The following is a 26,779-nucleotide window of genomic DNA, read 5'->3' on the forward strand; positions in this document are numbered from 1 at the left end:
TGCAATGGGCAAGTCCCTAACATCCTAACAACTTCTAGAAAGTTATCTTCAGTTTGTCCCTTTACTCAGAGGGACTCCCACTGGAGAAATTCCAGTCAAATAAATTCCAGTGAAATCAAGTGAGAACAATCTCTAATGAATGGAGACACCTGGGAGAATAACTCCCTCCCCAACATGACTAGCAAGATTATCAGATAGTCTTGACATGCTGGGGAAAGCTCAGCAGGGAGTTCTTCACAACACGAGGAACTATCGATGTTAGGGATACAATGATAATGGCCACAATGAGCCTTAACATTTTCCTATAATGCTACACTTAAAGCCATGACCTTTTTTCAGCTCTCACTGACCACCCCCAAAACATTTTCAAATTTTTGGACCTCCATTTTTATTGACAAAATGAATTTTAATGAAACATTTTAGCCAACTGTGTCCTAGCACTGTGTGTTGCTGTGAGCAGGTGAGTGTTTAGTCCAAGCTACCCTTGTGTCTTTTTTCCATTCTGGCCCCTCCACACATTTCAGAGTAACTCAGTGTGTAACAGAGCACTCCAGACAATAAAAGCAGCCTACTACAAGAGAGAGATGTAACCATGGCAATGAAAGAACAAATATTCCACGTTAAAAAAATAGAGAGGGAACACTGTACTGAATGAAAACAGCAGACTATCAGAGTAATAGGAACCAATTATTAGCTGGCTGCCACCTGTATTAATTGTGAGGGATCTGATGCCTACAAAAACACAACAAAGCACACCCAGATCCTTGAGGCTGCTGCAGACAGACTACACTACAATTTAGGGTACAAGTAGAGAGGGTTGCTGTTTCTCCAGATGGGACTGAGTAGTTTCCATGACACTTCCATCACAGAGCTCTTCAAACTAATGGAATTGATAGCTTCTGCCATGGCTGTGCTGAATGAAGAACTACTTCTCTTGAAGTATCTCAGAATACAATATTGCTACCCAACAATATTGATGCACAACACTCCAAATACCATGAAGCAACAGCAGATGGATCTTCAATTGGTGAAAAAAAAAAAACCCAAAGAATAGCCACTCATTAAAAGTGGCTCTGACTCTTTATCACCTGAATGCAACATGATTTAATTAAAACAACATAGTAGAATTCTTCTGGGAAATGGCAACTTCCTTTACACTTCTTTCTGTTAAAATCTGTGCAGTTCCTTAGTCTGGATTCAGCAAAGTGTGCTAAAGAGGGTTTTTACAATGATATCACTGATGTAATGCTTTACCTTGCAATCATCCAAGGTGTTCTGTGCAGAGATCAGACTCGCTGGGGTCCGTAAGGATCTCAGTCGATCACTCTGAGCTTCCAGCCAGTTGCGCAGAGTCTGGGCTTTGTTCTCATTCTCAGTAATATCCTCCAAAATGTGCTCCAGGTCTTGTATCTGAAAGCCACAAAACTTTTAACTTACTTAAATCTATGGGTGGGCAGAAATAGGGCTTCGCCTTCCATGACAAAATTTGAGATTACAAAGTCTACACTGAAAATACTCTTTAGAGAAAATATTTTGAAAGGAAAACCTAGAAAGTTTTGCAGACTCTTTAGGATCTGACCTTTTCCCTGGGAAGAAACAAGGCAGTGTGTGTTCTGGAGCTGGGAGACATGACAAGTTGGGGGACCCTGGGCTATGTGGACAGATTCACATGGAGTCTGAAAATCTCATTCTCACTAAAACCCACCAACAAGGCTACTAAGATGAAGGGAACCTCAAGTCTCCTATCTTCAACCTCAGCCCTGTGGATCCATTAAATCCTAGAGTGCAATTTCATGAAAATGGTTAGAGAGGATAACTTCTACCCCGAGAAAATTGAGATTTCATCATGAAAATTTTCAGCTGTGCTGGAAATGAAATTTCCACTTGAAAATATTTCTGGAAGAAAAGTTCACAGTCTTCTGTAGATAGAATGCAAGATGTCAGGCAGAGGTTGCAATCTCTGTACAGTTCATGTCTGTGTGCCTGCTTCTTTACTTGTGGGGTTGTCAGCGTTTCTTCACGCTTGACAGGGTTTCTGAACTAAAAAATACTGGGAATTTTCCACCTGACCAGCAATGTTTGTATCTGGATTCAGCGAGGGCAGCTTCTCCCAAAGCTGTATAAATTGAGACACAGAGATAAAAGAGGAATATGTTGGTAGAGGGATTCATGCCAGCAGCCTCATGGTTGCATTTTGGGATTCTAAGCTTCCCATGGTCTTTTCCATATCATGAGTCACACCAGCTTTTCTGGGCATTGGGGCACATAAGCAGCAGCATCTAATTCTGGATGCATGGATTATTTCTAGCCTCACTAGAATAGCATAATTCTGAGGCACTGCCTGAAACAGATTTTCTCCAGAGAAACAGATTACGTGCTGATAGGAAAATTCTGCATGCAGACTGACCTTCAAAGCACTCCATTGGGAAAGCACATTTAACTACTGCAGGAGGAGAACACCAACACAGAGTAACCCATTTCCAGTGACCCAGGAGGGCTGGAGCAGGGCTGGGAACTGACCCCTGCTACACCTTGTCCAGGAGGCTCATATGTGCCCATCTGAATGCAGCTGTCAACATTACTTACTTAATAATCACTGTTTTCACAAATCCAACTGCTACAACAGGAAAACTGCTGGTAGATTAATATATCCCTGATACAGAGCAGTGGCACAGGCAAGATCAGAGTTGTAAGAGAGAAAGCCATGAGAACTTAACCCAACCTTTCTGTTGAGGGATGCCTGCAGCCTGTGCCACCGCAGGTTCATCTCGCCCAGGCACTCAGCAAACTCTGTCCTTTCGTAGCGCTTGCTCTCCACGTCACAGGTGCTCATCTGCAGCAGGGACTGGTTAACAAAATCTACCATCCACTGCTTAAAGTTCATTTCCATCATGTATTCCTGCAGGGGAAAAAAAGAGGAAGAACAAAAACGTAAACCAATCAGTTTTGTAGTTTCATTCTGATTGGTTCTGATGATGTTTCAGGGTGTGGCTATGGGACACTGATGGCTTTGTTTGAACCATGACCTACAATATTTTTCTGAAAGAGACCTGGTTGTAGGAATAATTCTCAAATTTTACTGTTTTGTATTTGTGTAGCTGTTGTCATCCACTGAAATTTCTGCAGAAAATCTCTATCATTACATGGGTAGTTCAAGGTAAAAACAGGCTAGTGATGGAGCAGGGAATAAAATCCAGGGGTACCAGACCCTGTCCTTAATCCATTGGACAAAACCATCACGCTGCCATGGGCCCAGATCAGGCTAAGGTTTTGCCACACTTCTGCAACTCATAGGCAAATGCAGTAAGAAACTCTACTCCTGTTAACAAAATAGCTGGATCAGAACAGAGTATCAGAATATCTGGGAGGAAAAGGTGTCCTCTAACACCAGCCTCTCTTGCCCAGGGAGATGAGTGAGAAACTACACATATAAGGGAATGACTTTTTATTTCAGAGGGTATTAGGAGAAGAGAGTAGGAAAGGGCTAGTAGTGCATGGGAAAGTTACCAGGGAATACCACAGTAGAGGTACTGAAACCATAGCTGCTTCCCTCTAGGAATTTGTGACCCTCATCCCAGCTTTCTTCTCAGCACACACAACCCCACTTGCTGACAAGTGTGAAAGATAAACCTACAAACTCACCTCTAAATATCCAAAGTGTTAAAAACAGCAACTCACCTACATGTCCCAACTACCAAATCCAACTGATACAGACCAAAATGTTATATATGTGCTATAACAAGGCACTTGGAAAGAAATGTTTGCATTTCTTATGTGCAGCACCAAAGTGCCTGTGAGCTGCAGCTGCAGCCTGAGAACTGTCAGCCTGTGTGAGCCCCGAGCAGGGCTTGGCAGCTCTGCAGGAGCAGAGCAAAATATGGCTCTGTGGGGATTCACGCCCTGAGGTTGGGCTCCCTGGCATCCCTGGAGTACACAGCTTGAATCCTTCCTGTGGCTGGAGCAATCAGCCTCTGCCACTGGTGCTCTGACATCTGAACAACACCAAGAGTCTGCTGCAGCCTCTCTCTCTCTGCAGGATGTTCATCTTGTCCCTCTTTCCTAGCAGGTTATTTCTTTTGATGACACACAGTATTCAAACCCCCTGTTCTCTAGTTAAATGGATTCTGGTTATGGAGCTCCATTAGGAGGTATTACTTGTTAAAAAGACAGACTAGAGCACAGCACAAACACGGTCTGTCTTCCTAAGGAAGCAAAGCTTTCCTGCTCGTCACATTTTATAATCTAAATGCAGGAGAGAGAACAAGTGAGACAGATGGGACAGCATGAGAAAAGGAGATTACAGCCCAGCAGGCAGTAGCTGTATTGCAGAACAGGCAGTGGTCTGTGTGTCATGGAAGCATAAGGTTTTATAAAGGAGGATGTTACAACATGTTTCAGACTGAGAAACCCTCTAGAGAGCAAAGGGAAGGACATGACAGTGCCTGCAGGCTGCTTCCATCTTTTTTACAGCAAGCCTGGACTTACAGTTTCCCATTTACCTTGTACTTCTGAAGGTGGCTCTTGACTTGGGCAGCACTGCATTGTGAATTTATTGGCTCCTCACATTCCTGCTGTTGTTCCACATGGTCCAGCCAGGTCATTAGCTCAGCAATAGCTTCCCGTGATGAAAGCTTTTCCATCTGAAGCTGAGGTAAAGCATATAATTAATCCTCTACATTCTGCTTGCTAGAAATACCAAGGAAAATGACATTTCTATTTTTGGAAAGGCTCAGGCACTATAATCGCATTACTGGGGCATGAACTTGAAAGTGAGCCCTGTGCTCCAGAGGGGCAAATGACTTCAGTTCTAGAATTCATGAATCTGAAATAAAATTCTTTCTAATTGTAACAGACATTCATGCAAAACTGTAAAGATAATAAATATATGTAAAACAGCCCAGGAAGAACACAGCAATACTTAAACTGCAGTACAATACTGGGGTTATTCTGAAAGCAAGGCACAGCTAATTCAGAAAAAGGCAACTGAATCCCAGCAGCAACATTTTAATACAATTATTTAGCTTGAACTGAGAGATGGCAGCAGTCTCTCACTCACCTGGTGCAGCTTTTCTTGGATGGTTGGGAGCTGTGTAATCAGTTCTCCCCATTCTTGCTCAAACTTTACCAAAGATGACCTAAGTGCTACAATATCAGCTTGCTTCACGTGGAGGAGCTGGCTGGCAGTGCTCACCACTGATGACTTCAGGGAAGATTTTTCATCAACTTCCTTAGAAAATGTCTGAGGTGCATGGGAGAAATTTAAGAGAGGGTAAATATTTATATATCTATTGAAGTGAAGACAAACCACATTTTCACAGGATGAAATGCCTCGACAAACAGATTTTATCAAGATGGCAAAGTTCCGAAAACCTAAGCTCAACGTGTTCTGGCAGATAAAGCATTTTTTTGCCCACCTTGATATACAGTGCTGAATGCCACCTTTTGCTCCCACAGAGACTGAGAATATCCTGATCCCCACTTCACACAGAGGTCCAGGGAGCAACCACAGTCCTCATACCTCTGGCCAGCTCACATCTACCAAGTCGAACCTTCATGATGCTTTGCTTTCCCCCCTGTGCACTGTTCCTTCTGTCTGGCCTCACACTGGGGCTGAACCTCCTGGCCTGTCATCCAAGTGGAGCAGGCAAAGACATGAAATGCAATTCAGTGTGTTTCTCTTTCCTGACTTTGGCTGATCACCTTCACCCCTGTACCCTGAGCCCACACTCCAGGTTCAGTTGTTAAGTGGCTTTGGGGCACACAGCCATTCAGTGCTGTATTATGTGGGTGGCTCATGGTCATGGCAAACACAAAAAACCTCTCAAAAGGGTCATTTTCACCAGAATTCATTCAGAATGTCTTATCTAAACCTGGCAGCAGAAATGACTTACAAACAAGCTGCTGATGTTGTCCCTGATGGTGGGAAGATCTTGTGACACATTGAGAGACTGCTCCTTCCAAAAATTCATTCTCTGCTGAGCAGAATCCAGCCATTTCATTAACTCCTCTGAGTCTCTATTGTAGCTACAAGGAGGAAAAAAAACCACAAAAACACACATGTAGTTGAGGCCAGGAGACATTTCTCACTCTCCACGTTGTCTTCCCTGTGAGAAGGCGTGTGCTCTTCTGGCACCTCTGCTGCTGCATAACCCTGCAGAAGCATGGCTTCAGCTGTCACCTATAAAAAAGTCACAAACTAATCTCTAGCTGATACTTCAAATTGTTTTTTTGTTAGACCCACCTGACCAGGAGTTTCAGTAACGTTTGAAGTCGGTGTAGTTCATGGCCAACTTTTTTGGTTAAAGACAACCACTGCTCTTCCAGCTTCCCAATCTGGCTTCTTATTTCTGGACAGCTCACAGCAGTCAGCAATTTCTTTCCTTCTTTCACCATCTGGTACAGCCTGGCATGCTTTTCATCAACACTGCTTTTGATTTTCTGTCAGAATATGGGAAGTTTGCAAAACAGTAATATTTTAAAGACAGAAAACACAACTAGAAAAACACATATCACTTGTAACTTCTTAATCTCACATTTCTTCTGTAATGTATTTTATTTTCCAAATGATAGGAATCTGTAATTCATTACATGCAAAAGGGACACAGGTTTTTGTGGGTTTGTTTGGGTTTTTTTGTTTGTTTGTTTCCTCTGGGTAGGTCAAGACAAATCTCGATGTATTTTCATACATTATCAGAATGACTGACTGTGTTATGATTTGATGGGCTTTTCTGACACCTGAAGACCTCAGGCAATGGACACTATCAGATCTAGCTGCACTGTCCTAACATATGACCGTTCCCACCATAAAATTATTGTCTTCCCTTGCTCCTTTTGAAAGTTACTGTTCCTCCTTCAGGCTCTATCCTATTTAAAAAAAAAAAAAAAGCTACCACTGTTTTGAAGGAAACTGCTGGCATAATTATTGAATAATGGTGGCAGGGAGGAATGAAGAGTGGACAGTGAAGCCATTACATAAAAAACAAAGGTCTGGGGGTATTTCTCTCACTGGAATTAAGCCCTGGAGAATTTTATTCTGCTCTGTTGTTGAAACTGTGAAGCTCCACAGCTTCACCCTCCACCAAACATCTTCTACTGCCTTATGACTTTATTTCTGAAGTCTTTAAAGACAAATAAAGACTTAAGAGTGAAGAGCTAGTTAAGAACTTAAAAAGCCGAAGAAAAACAGGCAACTTCACATCAGTGGCTGTGCACACCTTGCATGTCTCCTGCCTCAGTGCAACAAGTGTCAAAAGTACCTGAGGGCCACCATGACTGTAAACATCTATTGTTGATTTATTACAAGGCTTTACTGTAGCTCAGAATTTTGTGGGCATGCCCAGTGATGTCTTTCCTGCAGTCAACTAGATTAAATCACTACAGTCCTTTTTTCCTTCACTGAACATTCATTAATCATTTATTAAACACTCATTAATTTGCTTTTATTAAACACTTATTAATAATTTTCTAACAGAGTGTGTCCTCTGAAGACTGAGAAAGGTCAAACCTGTGAGGAATGCAGAGCAGTCTCTGAAAATACATCACTAAGGTTACTGAATACTATTTCTTCTTAATTTTATAAAACAGCCATAAAGGCTGCTTTCATATCCTTATATTTACATATGTTTAAAAAATGGTTAAAATATTTCCAGCTGGGGTCGAGGTGCTAAATAAAGATGTAGCTCTGTCATCAGAGATGCAGCTGCAACCAGTGCTGCAATAAGGGTTCAAATATTTGGTATTTTCAGATATTTGAAAGCAGTAGGTTGATTCTCCTTTTCCATAGGTTTTACACCACGGCATGAAAATAATTTCTGAATTACAGAGAAGGGGCACTGTGCTCACTCCAAGGCTCTTGCTGTCCTTGGGATTCATGGAGCCTGCACAACATCCATCTTATCCCAAATACTTTCACTGGAAGATTGAGTTATAAAGTAGTTATAGTCACTACTCCCACTAAAATGGACTTGTAGCCCCTGGCTGAAATTAGCAGCCCAATCTTATCCTACTTTTCAAAGCCTGTTTTGAGCTTGTATCCACACACAGCTGAGGAGACAAAGGAAACAGTGCCCTGCAAATCACCTCCTCATATACTAATTAATACTTTTGCTGGTTCTACTGATCCACAAAGAAAAGCAGTGACAAACACATAAATACCTCTAGGAGTGCAATCCTTTCCATTAATCTTTCTTCAGTTTCTTCAACCAAATTGACAGAAGGCAACGTAGAGGCAAGTGCCTCTAACTCATTGAAAACTAGGCATTGCTCATCAAATACCATCCAATCCTAAAAAATACATTGAATTGTTAACACAGCATGCATTCATCTGCATTTTAATACACCAGACTCAGGCCTGAATGCCTTCTCTGGCATCAGCAGCTCTGCTTTAATGAAACATAACACAAAAATAGGTGAATAATATGTAAATATTGAAGTAAGATATGATTTTACCACAGATGAATTAATTATTCATTCTCCAATATCTTCAAGGATTCTTATTTTAAAGTGGTGTGCTCAATTTTTGTTCTCTAGGGATATTCTGAGATTATCTGTTAAATTTTTTAAGTTTTAAAGTGGTGCTGGTATTTTTCTGCCTTAAAGGGCTCTTCTGTCAGTCCAGGCATTAAAAGTTACTGCAAGAAGTCCTAAAGTGTTGAAATGTCCACTTTCAGAGATTTTCAAGAAGAAAGTTGGTTTACTGACACACATAGAGTAAGTAATAAATAGACTCTTGCTGTCCAGTGGAAACAGGAAAGGACAACTACTAGCCAAAGAATCACAGGTGGGACAAGAGCTGCCCTAGATGCAACTTTTCTCCTTCCCTCCAGCTTTTTTACTCTTGGGTGTCTTTTGACTTATTACCTTTAACAGGCTCTCTAAGTGTATACCATACTGGCAGGCTTTCTGCTCCAGCAATTTGACTTCATTCACCAGCTCTCTCCAGAATTCCTCTCTCTTCTGCAGGATGGCAGGACTCACTCTCTTGGAAAACGCTTCCATGTAAGCCATGCGTGTCATGAGGTTGCAGAAAAAGTCCTAAAAAAAAACAAGTTAAAGCTTGCTCTTTAAGAGAGATCACACTCCCACAGCAGGGGAAGATGGAGAAGACTCACTGAGAAGCCAGTTTCAGAGTCTCTCAGGGCTGCAGTCAGGAGACTTCTACCCAAATTCTGCATCCCACCAATATGGGCAGTTACTGATTATTTTACATTTAGTCAGAATCAGTTGCATTCAATGTTCTCATTTTGAAAGAGAAAGATCTACATTTATACCTTCAGCGTGTATGACATTATATGGATTTTGTAGGAAAATGATGGAAGAAAGAGTCTAGCTATAAATAAATCCATAGTTTAGCATGAGGTAGTTATCACCAGACATTCATTATCCAGTTTGTTTCACCTGGGTGCCAGGGGACACCAGGGAGCTCTAAAGCTTAAGTAGTAAGCAGGACACCATAATCCTTTGGGATATCTATAAGAAGGATGTGTTTTTCTTACACATCAATGTATTCTGAGGTAAGCAGAAGTAGCAATTTATCACCAAAACTGGTACTATTTTGGTCTACTGAAAAACTTGGCTTTGTTTTCTGCACATACTCCAGTCCCTCCCCTTTGCTATGAGCCAGTCACTCTCCTCCATTACACTGGAGAGAAACCAGCCACAGGAAACAGTGCACCTGGCTATGCTGACCTGAGCAGTGCTGTGATAAACAACTTATACCTTGTGATTTTTCAGGTGAGACTGCAGAGCTGCTCTGCTTTTTGTTAGTTGCTTTGGATCTTGTGCCATCTTCTCTCTTCCAACAGCTACCAGCTCTGCAAACCCACGAAGCAAGTCCTCATACTGGCTTTCACTGATGGAAGGGGAGTTCAGCTCCACATACTTGGCTTTCAGGATCCCCCACATGTCATCCAGAACATCCTACAAGGCAAATACAGTTTAGTGATTCATGAAGGACAGAAATGAATCCCACAAACCCAGAGAAGACAAAATAACCATCAGCCTTTTGATGCTGAAAATGCATGGCTTAGAAGAATCAAACCTTGCTGAGTAAGTCAAAACTGTGCTCTTACCTCTAATTTATAAGCTTCCTGGATTAAGGTGATAGGTAACTGGAATCTTTCTCCATGGCCTCTCAATTTTGCTACTTGGTGTTCAAAGTTTTGCAGCTCCACAGCACAGGCATCAATTTTCTGAATGAAGGACAAAATAAGCCATTAGGAAGAGTTCCATTCCATTAAACTTTTCATTATCACTGGTAGTGCAGTGCATCCAGTGCCTGGATCTCTCCCATGCTAGCACTTCAGAAAATCCAATGAGTTTACAAACTAAATGGACAAAACAGTTCATGGCATAACTTACTGTGTTCACACAGCACAGCCATGAAGGGAATTCATGTCTTGTGAATCTCAGGACAACATTCAACATGCCTTTCCATTTACTAATTCAAGAGCAGCCAATAAAAGGAATCATGGACTCAGAAAACACAGCTTTTTCTTATGAATCAGAAATACTCAGGGATCGAGACAGGATCCCTCTGAAGGAAGGAAAGCTATGTACTTCTGGCATTCCTTTTCCAAGAGTGGTTACCTGACAGAATACACCCAGTCCTTGCTAGGGCATTCAGCAGGGAACACAGCTCTCAGTCTGGCAGAAAATTATGCCTCTAAGCAAGGTTATGAGCCTTGCTGTACCAAAAAAGCTTCACAACACCCTCCTCGCTTTGGTAATAAGAAGGTGAATGGCCAATGACCATTCTGGGGAGGGTATGCAGTCTGTTAATTTTTAATTTTCTGCTAATCCCAATAAAGGTCAAAGAAAATAGCTTAACTGGTCAAATTCCATATGATAAAGTGCTCATAAAATGCTGCATGAGAAAATACAAATACAAGAGTCCTGTTCCCACAAAGAAAAGGTAGTTTGGCATAAGAAAAGGTATAACATGTGTAGCTCTTTTTCTTCCCTGCCATAGTATGAGGTGTATTTGCTCCGGGAGGGTGTGGAGAGACTAGTTCCTCCACTCCAACCACTGAAATGTCTGCAATTAGGTCTGAGTATGGACTGGGGTGTAGTAAAAAAAAAAAGAAAAGGGGTGGTGGTGAATACAGTAAATACTGAACTCTCTCCTTTCCCCCATTTTTAAAACCTAAGTTAGACTCAAACTTCAGAAAATACAAAACTTCACAGATTGCAGAAAACTGGAAATAATAGCTAATACTGTAAAAACCCTCATTTCCTTCAAATAAGATTACCTGAAGCTGTTCAGAAATATTATGTCCATGTAGTTCATTCAAGCATTGTTGCAGAGCAGCTTTTTTCTCAGTTAACTGATCATAGAGTAGCCTGGTTTGATTCTGCAAAAGAAACAAACATCAGAAATGTATCATATATCAGGAGTATAGTAATGACCAGACAAAATTACACAGCAAACAAAGTGATTACCTCTTTAAGCAAATGCAACAAAAAGATTACCTCTTTTAGCAAATGCATTTTTTTTCCCTCTTAAACAAAAAAAAAGAACCAACACCAAATTGAAGTGTATACATTATGGGCTTAGAGCAGTAATTGGAAGAGGGAAATTCTGAGTCTGTGTAGTATATAAGAAGCAGATTATTCTGTCACAATTATCCTCTGTGACTGTAAAAATCCGTGAAACTGGTAAGGAAATCAAATTCTTTCCTTCTGAAAATGAGAAAATGAACCCATTAACTGGTGACTGATGGAATTTTATGGATTCTGCATAAGTTAATATTGCAAGACTTGTTCTGCTGCTGTTTGGAGACAACATCTCAGTGTTCTTCAAAGGAACTGCTTTATTATTCAGCAGTAAAGGGCCAAGATGACTTGCAAATAATGAGCACACCGGAGTTTTGCTGGACATTGCAAATTGTATTTCAAAGACCAGACTCTTCCGTCCTTACTTCAGACTGAACACCTGATCTGAATATTTTCCAGCAGTACTTAGTAGATTTAGCCCATCACCAGAATCTAAAGAAAAGTTTCTCATGATCTGTTTTCCAACAAAGAATAAAAGAAGGAAAAATTGTGAAACCATGGCTTCTGCTTCTGTGGCACAAGATCTAAAGGAACAGTAAATGCAGTGGGGTCACATCAACCCCCAATGGATTGCTAAAAGTAGCCCAGTGACAGACATGGCACCAGAAGGGAGGAAGCCTGCCTCTCCTAAGGACACAGCAGCAGAAAGAATATATGAAACCCTCCTTGGCCTAGTCCCTACACACAGAAATTTGCTTTAGCCTGCAGCTCAGCCTGCATGGGAACCCAGGTTACTTCCATACTTTCTGCATGCAAATTTCCTACTGTGATCCAGGCCTCTGTGACAGTCAGCACTGCAAACAGCACTGTAACCAGCAAAACTGAGAGAGGCCACGACAAGCTTTTTAAGTAGCCCAAAAAAAAAAAAAAGAAAAAATAATAAAGCCCATTGGAGGTTGCTCATCTGTAACCCAAATGCATTAACACTGACGTGTCTAACAGATGCTGTGAAACAAGATGTGAATTTGGCAGTGGAGTACCAGGTAATTGCTATTATGATCCAGTCCAGCTTTCATGGAGCTGCTCCTTGAAGCAGTGGCAGCTTGAGTTTGTTCCAGCCGTGCCTGCAAGTTGTTAAAGCACTCGCAGAACACATCTGTGCTCCCACCAGCACAGCTGATGGACTTCAGGAGATCATCCTTTTTATCACTCAGATCAGCATGAAGTTTTTGCAGCTCCACAGACAGAGTCTAAAGGGTTGAAAGAAAAACAACATGAGTGAAAATGGTCTGCGAAAGGACTCTTCCCTTTTAAGAAACAGCAGGACTCGAGTTGACAATTGCTAAAAGCAACAAGCCCAAATCTGTGCAATACAAAATAGTCTGGTGGTGTTATTCCTGAATAATACCAGCAGAACAGAGGGAATATCGGGCCATATATATTCTGCTGCAACAGAAACCCACTGGGGTTTTTCCTTCCCTGAAGGATTTAGGACAGTTACCTCATACAGAGCCTGCTGCACAGCTGCCTCTTCGGTGGAGAGCACCGAGGTGTTCAGCATCTCCTCCATGTTATTCAAACACCGGCTGATTGCCAGGAGCAACTCAAACAATTTTCTGTCCAAATTGGAAGAGACTTCCTCTGCCACATTATCCTGGGTAAATGCAAGCTGGTTTTCAGTACTTTCACCCAAAGCATGGCTAGGATTCATTCAATTATGTAAGGTTAGAGGTTTGCTCAGCTAATACTAAAATGGAATTAATGAAATACTGAGGGACAGACTTGGATACATGCATGTAATATTCAGAGCTGTCAAGGCCAGTGCTGATACAATGACCCTTTATGTACTGGACAGTGGCTGTGCTCTTACAGGTCTCTAATCTCAGGCATGAGCACAACAAGTTCATCTTGTCAGCTCCAATCCTGCAGATTAACTGAAATCAGTCACAGGCTCCTTGATCTATATAGTGTGAGGATTTTTACCCACACTAGCAAACCTTTGGATTCAGGTAGCAGAAGTATTATAGTGGAAACTTGGAATGTTTCTTCTCAAAATCCTCAGCCTATTTCTACATTATAGTTGATACCCAACACAAAAGTTCACTACAGGAAGGCCATTTGCAATATGATGATTACTAGCTCTTTACCAGTGTCCAAGCAGTGTCCTGTGTCTAGAATCCCTGGGGTCTTTTGCAAGGCTTAGGACATGTCATTTTTACCTGTGCATGCACCACATTTGCTTCCTGGCTTAGGTCTCCCAGCTGGACAGTGTAAGTTTTCAGTTCTTCCACAGTTGGGGTTCCTGCACCTGAGAATGTGCCTCGAGGCAGCACATTCATCTTTGTTGTGATCTAACATTTGGAAAAAACATTGCAATTAGATGAACAGCTCAAATGAAGACAGGCTATGGGCAACAAAAGCATTAGAAGATTCAAAGCACTAATAGCAGCATTCCCTTTTTACTGGCAGAAGTTGGGCAGGCTATACCCTGATGGGAGATTGACTGAAAAAGGAGCCTCTGATGCCCGCTTTTATGGGCTAGAGCTGTAGCTTGTGTTAAGGCAACCCTACTGCCCACTGTAGGGTAAGTCTTGCCTGAAGAAGAGCTGACAGTCATCCTTTTACAGGTCTGATATTCTTCCACATATTGCAGCAATTTCAGAGAACTGGAAATCTAATCATTCTGATTCAATAGGAACAAAACTTAATAATAGGAATTACAGTTTTGTCCAAGCAGTAAAATTCTGCAGTCCAGAATATGCACACAGCCCAAACTCCGCTTCTGATGTCTCTGAATTCACACTGGTGAGTGGCAGAAAAAAATTTAAACCAGAGATTTGCTTTGACCAAAATGTTCTCACTTGCAGGAACTGAGACTTCACCCACATCCACAGGAATGAGCTGGGAGCTTGCTGGATAACTCCTTTAGCTCTCTTGAAAGAATTAGGAGATAACATCTACTCTGAATATTAACCACAGGGATTCACCTAAGTGCTCCCACACTAGCTTAGTAGTCACTACTTCAGAGACATGATTTACCTCAAGTAAGGTTACAAGAAAATCACGGAAACACTGTGCAGTAACAATATCCTCTGGAGAACCCTTGCACAGATTTCAGTTATCTGATAGAAAGCCATGCTACTATGACACAGAAAGATACACTAATTGCTATCTGCACTATCAGAGTGTTTTATGGAACTTAAACAAACCTGAGGTTCCACAAGCTGGCAGAGAGGAGATTTCATCTTTGATGACAGCTCCTGTTGTAAATATTGCCATTTATTACCCATTTGATCCTTTGGAGCTAAGGTGGCATCAGCCTGCTTGCTCTTTGAGTCAGAATCTGCACTGCTGTATTGAGAAAACATTGTTAGAATAGCAAATACTGAAGCAAAGTAAGTAAAACTAGGTTTCCTGCATAAAATTCGTTTCTCTTGCTCCTGCCTCAAAACCAGAGTGAAACCAAGTGTATGGATGATTACTAATCCAAGCTTTGATAAACTTTTTTGGACTTTTCCCTTCTCATGAAATATGCCAGAAGCTTGCTGGCAGCCTCCATCTCTGAAATGACAACACAGGGAACACAGTCCTGTAGGAAGTCTTGGTTCCATGCTGGAAGGTGCCTGAGCCCAATGTCCCCTTTTCCAAAGCTGCTGCTTTTACACTGGCTGGGTTTGTCTGTGCATTTGTACCACCATAGCTGTGAACAGAGATACCCAACTTGCCTCCAGATGGGCCTGATTTAGCTTAGGCCAGGTGTCAGTCCTGCCTGATAGCGAGATCCTAAACTCTGGAGTCAGCCCAGTATCAAAGAGGCTGCACATAAATGAGCCCCCATTTCTCTGGACTGTTGATGGCAGAAATCCCCAAGCTTCTTCCATTTTTCTTCTAAAGGCACACAGAACCAAAGAACAGAACCAAGGCTTCAGCAGGGCTAGGCAGTTTTACACCACTGAATCTGGTAACTGATTCTGTTATTCTGTACCTGGATTCTGATTTCAGAGTCATGCTGTCCTCAAGCTGTGGCTGCATTTTTTCCACGCACGACTCAATAAAGTCAATGAGGCTTTTCTGCTCAGCTGCTTTTAATTTCAGGTCCTGTGCACAGAGAATAACATGAACATTATGTGAACTGTAATAATCTGAAATGATGATTGTGCTTTTCTAATCACATTTTATGTGAAATCATTTAGCAAAGAAAATAAGACTACATCTGTCAGAATAAAATGCAGTTTATGTATAAACGTGACTTTACAGAACAAACCATTTTCTGCAAACGTGCATTTTTATGGAATATATTTCTACCTGAGCTAAAGTTTTAAAAGCAAAACCCAATCAGAAACAAATTACATCTAGAAATTTAAATGCCACTAACTGCAATCCTTACACAAAGAAAAAGGCAAGGGAAAATGGGATTTGCTCAAATATGAGTTCAAGTTCCATGATTTCAAAGGAGAGTGGCAAGTGAAAAGTGAGCAATTCTAGCAGCTCAAGCTGGATCATTTTCTCCAGCTCTTTTCCAGTAGCGTGAAAAAGACAAAAGTTAATTTACAGTTAGCAAAATAGAAGCAACTTGCAGAGCACAGAACATTACAGTATCTTTTTATTGTGTTAACAACAACCTTAGAAGTCATAGTGAGTTAGCCCATGGGAATATGTTCTTTAGTTTGAAACTTATCTTTGAAAGTTCTTTGAAACTTTAGTTTCAGACTTAATCTTCAAAAACAGTATCAATGTATAGATACAAATTTCATAATACATCAGTGTTTTAAAACCAGGACTCTTGCCTTGTTTCACAATGATTCAGATGCCATCATCCACCTCCCTCCAATCTCCTAGCTTTGTAATATTACTAGAACTTTTGGACAAGGGATTTTAGGGGTGAGGCCTTTCTCCATCCTGACAAACTCCCCAAGTCCTGGAGGAGATGGGTAGCTGAAACCTACCCCTGACAGAGTCGATCCCACAGGGAAAACTGCAGCAGTTGTAAGTACAGGTGTCCCCCCAGCCCACAGGGGATGTGGAGCAGCCTGGCCCCTGGATGGCAGGAGAATTAATTACCTGTGGGTGCTGAAGCCCATTGTGCCAGGGCTGTTGGGCAAGGGGGAGCTGGGGTGTGCTGAAACCATCGGAGTGTAGGATCTCCAGGGGCTCTGGGTCGATCCTCTCCCTGCTGGGAACCTGTCAAGAGAGACCTGTTGTGGGAAGGCTTTCAGACTTGACAACAGAGCAGAACCCCACAGGTGCAGCTTGGGGAATGGGCAAAAGCAGAGCTGCCTTGGACTTACCACACACAGAATCAGCAGCACATGAAACACAACTGCTACTTTTGCAAAGGTTTTTGTCCAGTTGAATTTACTGAAAGTTTTAACATTCTAACCTTCTGCCAAGGTCCTCACATGTCTCCCCCGTAGTTACTTTGCCTTCTTTGCTTTTCCTGCTAGCAGATTAGGTGATACTGACCCTCCCCTCTTTTTGTTTGACCAAATTACAGGGATGTGCAATTTATGCTTATAAATTTGGTCACGCACCTGGGTTTTCAATCTGTCTGTGCTCACAGACATATTTCAACACAAGCCAGAGGAACTGAGGCTGCTCTTAGACAAACACATCAGGTGGGCTTCTCTGATCCCTTGCACAACAGAGAGGGAATGAGCTCTGAAGCCAGGAGTTACCATCTCACCCACTGGGAAACTCAGCAAAGACTGTGCAGCTGTGGTGCAGGAGAGCTGACAGAATCACTGCATTTAAGCATTCTTCAAAGAGAAAGTTACTAAAAGGCCTCTCTGCTGTGATAGTGTCACAAACATCATGGCCTTTTAGAGGCGTTGAAAACCAAACCAAACCCTAAGTCCTTTTAGTGTGGTCTTAGCAAAATGCTGACCTCGGTCCCTGAGCACTTAAAGCAGAAAAGATGCTGTTCAGAGACTCATTAAAAATCCACTACTTGTTGTAAACTACAAGTAATTATACAGCACTGTAAAGTAGAATAATGGCAACTCTGACTTTTCTCCCTTCCTTGCTTCATGTGGTGAGCTCTAACTGTTCTGCAGCTACAGACCATTGAAGCACCAGGACTCTCAACTCTTGCCCTTTGAACAACATTCATATGCTTTACCTGCTCTTCACTGTACTTGTCTTGAAGCATCATCTGGACATTTTCCAAATTGCGCTTCACCTCCTTCAGCTTCAAGGAAAGAGCCTCTGTCTTTTGTTGGTAGTCTGCACTATCTCCACAATCTTCCAGTAAAGAAAGGACCTTTTGTTCAATCTCTGATAACCTCACCTAGAAGAGACAGCAGGTAATTACTCATTCTCAGAAGTGCAACACTCCTTTTCTGATAACATTCTGAAGTCAATGCTCACACCTCCCCTGTCTGAAATGACCAGAAACATGCAAGGAAAAAGAGAAATAGCTGCAATCCCCCTAGATTTTCTCCAATATAGTCCCTTTTTATTCTGGACAATTAAATGAATTTTATACAGAGTTAGTCTTAAAACGGTTTCAAACAAGAGCATCTGCATGAGGTTATATTAACTCAGGTATCAAGTAATAGGAGAGCAGAAATGATAAACTCCATCTGAATGCAACCAAGAAGACAACACACCTCAGTGGGGGAGAAAGAGGCAATGCATAGACTGCTCACATCAGTCTTTAGGAGGAATGATGCTGAACTACCAAGACACAGAATGTTTCCAAGTGTCAGCCAGGCCATTGTAAACTGCTGGGATCTGATTTTTGATCCAAGCTGCTGTGAATCAAAGTGTATCCCTGCATACTTTAAACTCATGTTTTTAGGGTGAGCATGGAGAAAGGTACCATGACTCAACTGCAAAGTAATCAACTGCAATGAAGTAATTGCTTTACGTCACATGCCCATTTATAGAGACTGTTTCTCTTCCATTCTGTGTGTATTTTTCTGTGTAGATCGTGACTAGGTTAGAGAACCCTCTTCCCCTGCCCAAGTTCATGTCTTAACATTGATCCAGATTGATTGATGCCAACAGGAATTCAGCAGTGCTTACAGCTGCCTGAATCCTGCTTGTTTACACCAGCTGGAACTGCCCTGGTGAAGCCTATGCTGACAGAAACCCTGAACGGGATCCAGACACAGCCAGCTACTTAGGTGCATTCAGGATCCTAATTCCCACAGAGCTCAGCACCTGAGCACTTGGCTGAATCACAGCCTAAGCCTAGAGGCACTCCAGTTAAAAACAACCACCCCAAACAACAACAAAACAGCTGGTAATGTCCCTCAGTAATTTGAAGTGGCGACATTTTGGTATTGTGAGTGAAATTTGTTGCTGTAGGTAGGCTCAGTGCTTGAAGCAAACTGGCACACCAGACTGGCATCACGGGGAGCCTCAGAGTGGCACGCCTGAACACTCTGTTTTAATTTGCACATGCTGCATGCCAGGGTTCCCTCCCACCCAGCCCCTGGTGCCAGTCCTGTTTTCCTCCTCCCATTCTCACCAACAGGTACCACCCACTCCTTTTGTTCTGCTGCCAGGGGGGCAAGAGGTGCACAGCAGTAAGTCCAAATATCACCACTGCTCATTGCTATCTTCCTACCTTATAGCAAAAACTACAAAAGTAAAACTTAGCAGCATGGAAGCTTTCTTAGACCAGCCTTTTAAATCATTCTGACAAGCAGAAAGTGAAAAATGTCAAAAGAAAAAGAAATACTCTTTTGTTTCTAGCTGATTTATCATGATCAAGACCAATGAAAAATTGCATTTTAATAGAGGATTCAAACTATACTGAGCCGTGGTTTTGAAAATAATCCAAATCAAACCAAAGCTTTACATATACTCCAGAATTCTACCTCAATCCCCATGATCCATACAGATCCCAACTCTAAAACCAGGCTTTAGAGTAACCAAGCCCTGGCAGAGCTGCACCTGAAGCGGAAGCCAAGCAGTTACCTGTTCTGTGCACAGAGGGAGGGAGTTGCTGAAGCAGGAGAGAGGCAGCAGGCAGAGCTGTTCTGCAGACACACCCCCAGGGAAGGGGGCTGGCTGGCACGGCAGCAGCAATGTCACCACCTTACCTGGCAATCAGCAAGCTGCGGCTCCACCATCTGCTGCCTCTGGGGGGTCTGAGGGTCTGACCTCAGGGACATTTTAGTTTTGTCTAGCCATTGTTCCAGCTCGGCCACCTGGGCCTGGCACACCAGGAGGACGGATTCTGGCTCAGGCCTCCCGCCATCCAGCGCTGTCTGCGAGCCCAGGGCGGCGTTGGGGACTGGAGGCGGCTGGTGGCTCTGAAGCAAAGCACATCAAAGCACCGTGGTGAGCGACCTGGTTTTGTAATTTCCCTCCCCTCCTCTTACCAGTGAGAGATGATTAACTTTCACACTCACAGAGCCCTGAAACAACTCTGTCGCCACGCTCCCAGACTTGGGGAGAGAAACAAACCAAGGAGGAAAAAAGGAAAGAAAGGGAAACTCAGCAGGCAGGCGATCCGAGATCTGGTGTAGCAGGTTTCCAGGCAGCCATTTGCATCTGCAGGGATCTACCTGAGCAGGGCAGCTATACCTGAGTGCACAGGAGGTGGATGACTCAACATTAACCTGTTCTCCCCTGAGGAGAGATGTTTTTCTGTGGGCGTTACACGTAAAAGCAATGCAGTTGGAAGCTGCAAAACAAGCTGTTGGACAATGCTTACAAGCTACTTGCATGTGTTCACTTCCAACACTTGAACATGCTTTATTTGGGCTCTAGGTCACATAATTTAAAAAATGGTGTATTTTTAAGGACATCTTGTGCAATTCTTCTTGAAGAAGCAATATTACACTGCACACATCCATAACAAGAAGTCCAAAGTACTTGCAGATAATGAGCAGTGACTTGGAAGGTTGCACAGGTCTGTATATGCCTCCACACATGCAAACACTGGCACTTAGTAAGTAAATCAAGCACAACACCACAAGAGCAGAACTACCTGAATGCTCCCATGGCTCCAGAGCACACAGGCACCTGAGATGGCCAGTACTAGTGCACAACCTTCATATTAAAATGAGATTTGGCATAAAAAAAGAGAGCCAAAATGCATTGTTCCAGCTATCAATGTCATCAAAGAATGATAGAATAGTTTGGCTAGGAAGGAGCCTTTAATGGTCATCTAGTTCCAATCCCCCTGCCACAGGATATTGGAAAAAATTTCTTCACCAAAAGGGTTGTCAGGCATTGGAACAGGCTGCCTAGGAAGTGGTTGAATCATCATTTCTGGAAATGTTCAAAAAAATGTGTAATGTGGCACTTAGAGATGTGCTTTAGTGCTGAACGGTGGTGCTGGGTTAATAGTTGGACTCTATGATCTTAGAGGTCTCTTCCAACCTTAACAATTCCAGGACTCTGTGATCCTAAGAGCTGGAGCTGCTCTGCCACCAGACTGCTGCTCCTGGCGTTCCTGGAGCACTCATGTTTCCCTACACTCTTTTGTTTATAACCTATAGGCTACTGCCTACTCTTATCTTAGCCTTTGCATGTCTTCCACATGCAAAGCAACAACACATGCCAAGCTCCTTAATTCCTCCTGTAACTGCCATTTAAAAATTCCATGGCTGATGTATGTTTACATCACTCAAACCCCTCCATTCATGCCTGGATGAATGACAAGCCAGCAGCTTCCCTCCTGGAAATTCTCCATTTTGTTCCCTAGAAAACTGCCCTTTCAAGGAGAAAAGTCAAAATTTATCATCACCCAGAGCAGCAATATGAGGAGGCCACAAAGGACTGCAGGTATTCTACCATATCATACTGCAGCAAACTCCAGTAGCAAAACCACAGTGGAACAGGGCCTCTGCCCACGAGGTAGGTCCCACAACTCACTCAGGATGTCCCCTTGTTCAGGCCTTCAAACTCACCATAGCCAGACTGCCATCAGCTTCAGGACCTTCAGTGCCCTCCAAAGCTTGCAGAGATGTTTCTTCACCATGTTTACTGGGTGATTCAGGTATTGCTTCCTCATCCTGGAGAGACAGAGGCAACAGTGGAAATACTTGTGTCTTCCATACAGATGTGCAGTAGTGGAGATGTGGCACTTTGGGATGTGGTTTGGTGGTGGTCCTGGCAGTGTCAGGTTTATGGCTGACTCAATCTTAAGCTCTTTTCCAACCTAAATGACTCTCTGATTCTATGTTCCATTGCCTTGTTGTGGTAGAGAAGCCTCAAAGATCAGCAGCCACTCAACCTACTGTGGTCCTGGCCCAAGAGTATTCACAGAGAGCAGTTTTGTTATGCCTGTAGCACTGATGTACAGAAACTAACAATTGCAGCTATCACAACATTACTGAGGCACCATGAGGAACAGAGCAGAATGGTAACAAAACTGTAGCTGATTGGGTATCCTAGATGCTGATTTTCTCATGTACAAAGAGAACCTCTTCCACAAATCACCCCCTATACTTTAGAGCCTTTCCAGGATTTAGTGAAACAAGTTGCTGCTACTAAATGTGCATTTCTACCTTTGAGGGCTTTGTACAGCTAAAAGGAATTAGTCATTGAATCATTTTGATTGCAGAAGACCCTTAAGGTTACTGAGTCCAACCAATAGATGCAACAGAAAAAGAGATTCTACACAGGAAGATTTAGTGTGAGATGGAAGATATGAATAAGGCTACCTTGTCCTGCATTTCTGCAGTTCTCTTGCACTGCAGGCTTCAGCAACACTTAGGACTTATGCAGATCTTTTCCACAAAGACGAGTTTCCCATCCCCACGGAGATATACCTGAGTGCATTACCTGAACAATGCCATCTGACAAGGTACCAGAAGACCAGGAGGTTGCACTGTCTTCCTTGTGCCTTTCATCATCTCTTTCTGAAGGCCAAAAGCTTGCATCTTTCTCTGTGGCTGTACTTCCCTTTGAAAGCAGTAACAGCTCAGCTTTAGCTTGTGAACAGGAAGCTCAGATATATTCCTTCAGGCCGTGTAAAGCACTGCAAACATCTTAATAACACTTTGCTCTATTTCTGCCTTATCTATCTTTATCTGTGCTTCCCAAATCCCATCTCTCTTCTTGCTCTGTAGCTCTGCTGCAAGATGAATGGCAGCTGGATGACACTGATAGTTTTCTCTAGAGGTCACAGAATATTCTCATTTTTTACAGTATTAAAAAAAAACCTGAAAAAAACCCAAACAGACCAACAACCACCAAACCAGCAACAAGACACTAGCTTTCTCCTGTCCTGTCCCCTAAAAAGTCTTGCATGTAAAGAAAAATTGTGCCAGTGAAGATGTAGAGTGAGAAACCTTGAAACTGAAGTGCTTGGATCAGTAGTGAGGCACCACTTCTCCAAGCTGTTTGGACTTCTTGGCACTATCTTGCCATGGAGTTTTTTTTTTTCCAAAAGCAATTAACTTCATCATGAATCTTTATTCCCTGCTTTGCTCCTCTGCAGTTCACTTGGGCATTTAGGATCTCCAGATTCAGAGCCCAGTTTCCTGTAGTTTCCCCCAATCTCCCAGAAATCCCCTCTACCTTAACTTCACTCCCAATAGTCTAACCACACCTGTTTTTTCTTAAGGTCAAACATACAAATAAATTTTGTTGTTGCTTTTTATGTTTTGGCATTTCAGAGACTAATTCTTTCTGAAACCCACCTCCACATATAAACATTGGCATTTAAGCCTGTATTTTGCCACTAACACTTCCATAAAGGGGATATTACTAAAAAAGCAATCCCACCAAAAGCAGGATCACACCTCACTGAACAAGGTACTGTGTAATACTGGCACTGGAATACTGGCACACTGGCTTGAGTGCAATTCCTTTGTATCCTGCAGTGATAACAGATATTTTGAGTTGAAATATTTCAGATTTTCACATTTTTCATAATTTCTCCTTTACAAAAATCTTCTGTCTTACATACACAGCTGTATATATATGTAAAACACACTGGACTCACCTTACTGTGTAAAGAACAGTCTTCTGATTCTTCATCCAAGGAAGGTAGAAGAGATACCACTCCTCTTTTTTTCAGCTACAAAAATACACACAGAGAGACAACCCCATTAATCATGACAAGAATGGTAAAAGCCTCTTCACTTCTGCCTGTAAACCAAAACAAATTTACCACTTGGGATCCACTTTTGGAGAAGCACTAAACATCTGGCAACCTACATTAGTGTCACTGAAAGCTGCAGGTTCTAAGCACCTCTGAAAATTGGGACTTGATGCTGTTAGGTTTCAACAGCACAGCTATAAAAGGGACAAATTTCATTTTGCCCCATGAAAATAATTCACTGAAAATCCCAGAACAACTGATTATCAACAAAACTATCCATGGAGCACTTTGCTGTTGATTGATGCAAACCTCATGTTTAAAGTGAAAAAGGCTAAAAAATAGCCAGAGGTACACCACTCCTGCCTTCTCCTAGACATGCATCACACTCAGTCCTTCTGAACACAAAGGGGAGGAGAGACAGTATTGATTCACACGGGCAGGGGTGCTCCTCTCTCACATGCCACTCCTCCAGGAGCAAGAAGGGTTATTTACCTCCCTTCTTTGGCCCTCAGGTGAGTGATCACTTACCTGCTGACCAGAAACATCAGTCCCAATCAGGTCACTCTGTGCTAATACAGGGGCTGGAGGTTCATCTGCTGCTTCAGGCACTTCTTGCTGTAGGCGCTGGTGAAGCTCAGACATGGAATTCTTCATCCCGGTAAGGAAATCTTCCTTTCTTTGGCACAGCTTTATGATTTCTTCTTTTACAGCTTCCATTTCTCCCTAAGGAGCAACAACATCTGTAAGCATCCGTTTTTCTTACTTAACCAAACAGCAACGTAACAGATGACACCAGTGATGCCTCTTACTGGTACTGGGGCCATTTCCCCTTTTTCCTTTTTCTGGGCTTTGGGACAGTTCCCCATTGTCACTGCAGGAGATGTCCAGGTACATGCAAACCAACAGCAACAGATTCAGTGCACGACAGCAGCTGCCACTTGTCATGCAGAAGCTGGTAGTGTGGAAGGAAATGTGGCAGGCTGGAACTAATTCTAACTAGGTCCTGCATATCCATGAGAATACCAGTTTCCTCCAGGACAAAGGGAATGCAGATGGGTTGCATTACTATGTGTGTCAGAGCAGGTGATGTTACCTCCAACTACCTTCCCTGGAAGCCTGACATTCAACACTTGGGAAATCCCTGAGGAGGGCAAAGACAGCAAATGAGGGTAAGCTCAGGGCTCAGTCTTTGCTGAGCTGGCCTAAAAGAAACAAACCATTTGATGGGTGTTAGGGATGTAGTTAGGGCTAAAATTATCCCATGTCTTTGAATGTGATACTGGGAGAAATGGACCCCAACAAAGCTCAAGGAAAATGTTTAATGTTCCACAGAGACCAAACAATAACCCAAGTAACTGCAGTAACAAAGGGGGAAATACATCTGTCTTGGTCTCCTTCCCAGCCATGACTATTGCTCCAGCCAGTGTTCTACCCTTAGAGTTTTCTCCCAGGGCTTTTCTTACCACCCAGCCTCCAGGTGAACCAAGAAATCCCAGCAAATAACAGAGTAAGACAAGGCATGGAATGAATTGCCCTATTCCCTTCATTACTGAAAGTGCTAAAGCCCTTTGAAGCACTGCTACTTGCTCAGAAGACTGAAACCTGCCTAAATATCCCTTTGCACACTGGGCTCAGTTGGTCACAGCAAGCTTTGATGCCAGGCTTGAAGTGAGAACAGCACTGGCTCCACATCATGCTCTGTCATTAGGGATGTTATGCAAGTAATAATCTGTGGCAGATGAAAGCAGCAATCCTGCTGGTTCTGTCTCCACTACAGCTTCTGCTAACAGCTCTAGGGTGGCAGCCTGACAGGGGAGGTGGAGGCAGGAACTCCAGCAAATTTTCAAAGGACATGGGAACTCCACTCTGACGATGCTTTCTTCCTTTTGTACCCTCAAAACCACAAGATAAAATCATCCAAAGGTAGAGGCAAGAAAACATCATTGAAATGAAGAAACAGACATTCATGACAATTTGGCATGTTCTTATCAATGTCCACTAGGAACAGTATATCTATTTATTTCACTGCAGGAGACTTGCCAGCATAGATTTAGCAGCTACTCTGTTGCAAACTTAATTAGCCATAGCTTCCTCAGAAACCGAACCTTTCTTAAAATCACTTCTTTTTCTGACATCCCTCAGTAAGACGGGAGATTCCACTGCCCACTTCTATTCATGCAATGCTGTAACTACCAAGTTTTCTGCTAAAACAAGAACTATTAAACATAAAATCCTACACTCAGAGACAAAAACAAGGAAGAATCAGGAAATGAGTCATGCTGAGTACTACATGAAGCTTCCAACATCCAACCAGCTGACAGCAGAGCAGCTATGTACTTAGGAGCCTACTGAGTGATTATAGCTATTAGGCAAGTACAGTGTAAGTGTATTAACTTTACTGTGACTGACTGGAAAAAACTGAGCATTGCAGAGGCACTTCATAAATAGTTATTACATTTAATTAGTAATTTCCTGACTTCTGCAGAGCTTAAAACACATCTTAATTTTGCATTAAAAAAATCAATTCATCCATTACAGAAAGCATCTGACTGCAGAGAGAAAAGCAACACATGCTTATGAGTTGATGAAAACACAGTGTGGCAGTGAGGACAAGGAAGGGGGTCTAATGAATCTAACCCCAACCAGAATCCTCTAAAGTACCATAGCACGACCAGCCATCAGAAAGGGACTCAGTTCTGTCCTTAGGCACTATCCCAAGCTGTCACCTCAGGGAAATTAGCAGGATGCTGAGCACAGGTAAGCTCTCAGTGCTGCTTATTGTTTCACCAAATCAGCTGTCATGAAAACAGCCCTCAATTTTTCTTACAGCTTGATATAGGCACAAATGACACATCAAAATCAGTAAGGAGTACATAATGAAAGATATACCCAACTTGCAGAGTAGTATTAATTGTGATTAATTGCACGGTCACACTATGGCATTCAATTGCCTGTTGACTGTGGTGGGGAAGGGAAGCACACCACTATTTCTCAGTGCTCTGCATCACCATGATTAGTGTTTGTCAGGGCAAGTAACACACATGAGAGAGAAAAGAATGAAACCCACCTCTGGACAAGGAGTCTTCTGAGCCTGTGGTTGATCTTCATGTGATATTTCAACCAAATGGTTCTTTAGGAGTTGTTTCAACTTTTCAATTTCTTGCTCACATTCTTCTGTTTTCTTTACAGTTTCCTGTGAATTAGCAGTCTCCATAAATAATTGTGAAATAAGGAGTACAGAAACAAACAAGTCAGTAAGGGAACAAAGTTGAACTG

General features: G+C 42.5%; 1 protein-coding gene across 4 annotated transcripts in view; it reads right to left on the reverse strand.

The window, feature by feature from the left end:
• Positions 1-26,779, reverse strand: part of SYNE2 (spectrin repeat containing nuclear envelope protein 2) — a 175,665-nt gene that overhangs the window by 52,737 nt on the left and 96,149 nt on the right. For 3 of the 4 annotated variants that reach the window (XM_069018485.1, XM_069018487.1, XM_069018484.1), the window contains exons 63-86: positions 26,571-26,696; positions 24,032-24,226; positions 23,405-23,479; positions 22,240-22,359; positions 21,363-21,467; positions 19,545-19,757; positions 17,612-17,779; positions 16,555-16,674; positions 15,479-15,591; positions 14,703-14,844; positions 13,713-13,844; positions 12,995-13,147; positions 12,534-12,743; positions 11,250-11,351; positions 10,071-10,190; positions 9,718-9,918; positions 8,860-9,033; positions 8,155-8,283; positions 6,242-6,438; positions 5,892-6,024; positions 5,057-5,239; positions 4,500-4,646; positions 2,723-2,899; positions 1,255-1,410 (exon numbers count right to left, since the gene is read on the reverse strand). In XM_069018485.1, coding sequence (XP_068874586.1) covers positions 1,255-1,410; positions 2,723-2,899; positions 4,500-4,646; positions 5,057-5,239; positions 5,892-6,024; positions 6,242-6,438; positions 8,155-8,283; positions 8,860-9,033; positions 9,718-9,918; positions 10,071-10,190; positions 11,250-11,351; positions 12,534-12,743; positions 12,995-13,147; positions 13,713-13,844; positions 14,703-14,844; positions 15,479-15,591; positions 16,555-16,674; positions 17,612-17,779; positions 19,545-19,757; positions 21,363-21,467; positions 22,240-22,359; positions 23,405-23,479; positions 24,032-24,226; positions 26,571-26,696 — 3,591 coding nt within the window. The remainder of the gene's footprint in view (positions 1-1,254; positions 1,411-2,722; positions 2,900-4,499; positions 4,647-5,056; positions 5,240-5,891; positions 6,025-6,241; positions 6,439-8,154; positions 8,284-8,859; positions 9,034-9,717; positions 9,919-10,070; positions 10,191-11,249; positions 11,352-12,533; positions 12,744-12,994; positions 13,148-13,712; positions 13,845-14,702; positions 14,845-15,478; positions 15,592-16,554; positions 16,675-17,611; positions 17,780-19,544; positions 19,758-21,362; positions 21,468-22,239; positions 22,360-23,404; positions 23,480-24,031; positions 24,227-26,570; positions 26,697-26,779) is intronic. The other variant, XM_069018486.1, reaches the window with a different exon arrangement.

Source organism: Aphelocoma coerulescens, chromosome 5 (genome assembly GCF_041296385.1).
Source record: "Aphelocoma coerulescens isolate FSJ_1873_10779 chromosome 5, UR_Acoe_1.0, whole genome shotgun sequence".
Lineage (NCBI taxonomy): Eukaryota > Metazoa > Chordata > Aves > Passeriformes > Corvidae > Aphelocoma > Aphelocoma coerulescens.